The sequence below is a fragment of the Gobius niger genome (genome assembly GCF_951799975.1).
Source record: "Gobius niger genome assembly, chromosome: 1".
NCBI lineage: Eukaryota > Metazoa > Chordata > Actinopteri > Gobiiformes > Gobiidae > Gobius > Gobius niger.
In genome coordinates this window covers 17,903,229-17,907,318 of record NC_136852.1, presented here as the reverse complement: position 1 = coordinate 17,907,318, position 4,090 = coordinate 17,903,229, and the positions used below count along the sequence as shown (strand labels likewise).

The 4,090-nt window shown below is 41.2% G+C and overlaps 1 protein-coding gene across 1 annotated transcript; it reads left to right on the top strand.

Annotated features, from left to right (window-relative positions):
- Nucleotides 1–249: 249 nt before the first annotated feature.
- LOC306970359 (extracellular calcium-sensing receptor-like) lies at nt 250–3,871 on the top strand (the record flags this gene model as incomplete). The annotated part of the gene is made up of 9 exons (XM_079566314.1): nt 250–396; nt 1,289–1,468; nt 1,529–1,714; nt 1,787–2,227; nt 2,306–2,515; nt 2,609–2,732; nt 2,826–3,019; nt 3,091–3,372; nt 3,449–3,871. 9 exons carry the CDS (start codon nt 250–252, stop codon nt 3,869–3,871), a joined length of 2,187 nt encoding a protein of 728 aa, XP_079422440.1.
- Nucleotides 3,872–4,090: the final 219 nt, after the last annotated feature.

Genomic DNA, 4,090 nt, shown 5'->3' with positions numbered 1-4,090 from the left:
TCAAGGGAGAAATGCACATTTGTGTAGCTTGTGGATTGTCAAATCAGAGTGTTGTTTGCGTCTGTCATCTGATTTGCATATTCATGACCTCAGTATTATAAATGCCGACAAGTGAGCAATGAGCAGTACAGATACAGATTCACAGAGGAGCTTTTTGTGTTTAGTTTGTTTTTAAATAAGATGTTGGATTGTATCTCTTCTGTGCTGTGGTTTTGCTGTGCTCTCACATTTGGGCTGTGGGGTCTGGGGATGGGATTGCAGGATTCGGGAACAGTGCGCTGCTGGACTTGGGGACCCAACCGCAATCTGCCTCTGTCACAGGACGGAGATATAGTCATGGGTGGAAGCTTCAGTCTCCATTATGAAATTCCAGCTATTGATAATGTCTATGAGCAAGTACCACAATACAATTGTAAAGGGTAAATTAATTACCACTACTTGGTAATTTTGATCATCTACGATTTGCTCATCTCAATTTTGACTTATTTCTCTCTCTCTCTCTCTCTCTCTCTCTCTCTCTCTCTCTCTCTCTCTCTCTGTCTTTTGTGTTTAGAAGTTTACTACTATATCATTTACAGATTATTTATGCAATGATCTACGCTGTGGAGGAAATTAATCGTAATAATAGGCTGCTGCCCGGTCTAAAAGTGGGTTATCAAATTTTTGATAATTGTCTCAGGGCCTCTTGGGCTCTTCAAGATGTTCTGTCTTTTGTTGGAGGAGAAGCAACAAGCTGCACATTTGTGAACAAATCTGCTACTATCAAATTCAACAAAAAAGGTGATAAAAAGAAATCTTATTCTTTGTGTTAAGTGATCCTCAAAATACACTGAGACCATTATAGTTACCAATAACAATGACAGCCAATGATATAATAGATGTGACATTTGAGGCTAAAACTAAACACATGTATAAAGCAAATTGCTCAACAACAGAAATTAAACTTTTAATTGGATTTTCACACTTCCTCAGCCTTCTAGTTTCTGGAGTTTATTTTCTTTGTTGCTTATAAATGAGCTAAAATTACAACATAGCATTTTTTTTATTACAAGGCTTTAAATTCATGGTCACAACTTTGATTATGCAAAGTATAATGCAATAATTCAAGCTTCAATATATTTTTCCCACAGTTAAAAGTTTTATTCCCATTGTTATTGGAGGTGCATCATCAGGTGGAAGTAAGATGCTGTCATCAATCCTGGGACCTTTGTCTGTGCCAGTAGTAAGTGAAGCATCACCAGGTCATAAAGAGCTTGCATTGGAAATGATGTGTATAATGCTCTTTTAGATCAGCTATTCGGCAAGTTGCCCCTGCCTCAGTGACAGACGACTGTATCCGAACTTCTTCAGGACAATCCCAAGTGATACATATCAAGCTCGCACCCTGGCCCAGCTAGCCATACGTTTTAAGTGGACTTGGATCGGAGCTGTGGTGTTACAAGATGATTATGGGCTTGGAGCAGTAAAGGTGTGTAGTTTGACATAATACTAATACATACAAGACTTATGGACACCATTCATTTTTTAGGTGTTTCAGAAAAAGACTGAGGGTTTTGTGTGTTTGGCTTTTCTGAGAACTGTCAGAGGAGAAAATATAGTAACAGACGCCAGAGAAGCTGCTCTCACCATTCAGGCTTCAACTGCTAAAGTCATTATTGTCTTTGCCTGGTCCAGTGTCGTTGAGGAACTGTTTGTGCAACTAGACAAACTCAATGTAAGAAATAATTAAATTAAATTAAATTACATATAAAAGATTTTGTAATTAAAGTCAATGTATATTCGACAGGTGACTGATAGACAGTTTCTGGCCAGTGAGGCCTGGAGCACTAGCAGTGATCTCCTCCAACATCCGGCCACTTCCAGAGTCGCTCGTGGTGTTTTTGGTGTGGCCATTCGAAGTTCCAATATCGATGGATTTGAAGCCTACATCAGAGGTTTACACCCATCTCAGCGTCCAGACAATGAGTTCTTAAGAGAGTACTGGGAAAAAGAGTTTGGCTGTGCTCCTGTGTCTTCATCCTCCACTTCTCTTCCTCCCTGCAATGGGACAGAGTCACTGTATGGGGTGCACAGTCACTTCACTGACATGTCCCAGTTAAGGGTCACATATAATGTATATCTTGCAGTTTATGCAGCAGCTCATGCCCTCCACAGCCTTTTGTCCTGCCCCAACACTGACACCTCTACATCCAGCTGCTCCTCTCCTCACCAGGTCACACCAGCACAGGTAGGTCAAGATGCACTTTGTAGTGAAAATACGGACTGAATATTAACATGTTTTTCACTTGGTGTATTTTGCATTCAGCTTCTTGAGCACTTGAGCAGAGTGAACTTCACAACACCTCAGGGCGAGAGGTTTTATTTCCAAGGAGGGGATATTCCAGCTAAGTATGACCTGGTCAACTGGCAGAAGAGTCCTGAAGGGTCACTCAGACTTTCACTCATTGGGAAAGTGGATGGCTTTGACATTGATCTGAATGAAACAGGAATTCAATGGAGCACAGGCTCAACTCAAGTAAGTGTGTCAGTATACAGTATATTGTAATACAATAAAGCTAAATTGTTGAGATTGTGGTGTATGGAGATGATCATTTGGTTTGTTCCTGAGGTGCCTGTGTCAGTGTGCACTATGAGCTGTGAGCCTGGGACTCGAAAGGCCATACGGAAAGGTGAAGCTGTCTGCTGTTTTGACTGTATTCCCTGTGGAGATGGGGAAATAAGCAACAACACAGGTGATGCTTTGTAATAATTGTTTATATTTATTCATGATGATGCCCAATAGTTCATTACATTCAATATTATATTTTCCTTCTGAGTGCTCTCAGACTCTCTCCAGTGTGATCGTTGTCCTCTTGAGTTTTGGTCCAACCCGGCCCGAACTTCCTGCATCCCTCGACAGCAGGACTTTCTGTCCTTTAATGAAACTCTGGGCATCACTCTGACTACAGTGGCTGTGTCTGGAGCTGTAGTGACCACAGCAGTCTTTGTAGTTTTCCTTTACTACCGACAAACACCCATGGTACATTTTCAACAAATGTTTTCAATTGTGTGGCATGTCAATAAATTATGAAAAACCTTTTTGCTTTTCAGGTTCGAGCAAACAACTCAGAGTTGAGCTTCCTGCTCCTTGTGTCCCTGAAGCTGTGCTTCTTGTGCTCGCTGGTGTTCATTGGTCGACCATCGGTCTGGTCCTGTCGTTTCCAACAGGCAGCGTTTGGCATCAGTTTTGTTCTTTCTATTTCTTGCCTGCAAATCAAAACAATGGTTGTTCTCGCAGCTTTCCGCTCTGCACGACCCGGTGCTGGGATGTTTGTTAAATGGTTTAGTCCAAGAAAACAGAGGGGCAGTGTGGGCCTGCTCACCAGTATGCAGGTGAAACATGTTCCTCCTATTTAACTTTGATTTAACTTTCAAGCCAAAGCTTAAACACCCTTTTTTTTTTTTATAGATCATAATCTGTGTTGTGTGGCTGAGTGTCAGTCCTCCAGAGCCTCACCTGGACCTGGGTGTCCTGGGGTCAAAGGTGACTGTGGAGTGTGCCATGGAGTCAGTGCTGGGCTTCTCTCTGGTCCTGGGATACATCGGCCTGCTGGCCTGCACTTGTCTCCTCTTGGCTTTTCTGGCTCGAAAACTCCCCGACAACTTCAATGAGGCCAAACTCATCACTTTCAGCATGTTGATCTTCTGTGCAGTTTGGGTGGCCTTTGTCCCTGCCTATGTCAGCTCTCCAGGAAAATACTCAGTGGCAGTAGAAATCTTTGCCATTTTGGCCTCCAGTTATGGCTTATTGTTTTGCATATTTGCCCCAAAATGTTTTGTAATACTTTTAAGACCTGCCAAGAACACCAAGAAATATATGATGAGGAAGTAAATGTAAATAAGTTTACTTCATGATTACTCTAATAATTTTGACAATACTAAAACTATTATTGTATTATCATTGCTTTATTTTGGAATTTGGAAAAGTTTTTGAATTATTCCAAAAACAAAAACACTTCTATTTTCAGTAAAATGAATGACAAATTCCAAACGTTTCCCAATGTCCTTGAAATTCTTACGTGTAGCCTATTACCAGATTTACATTTGCTAA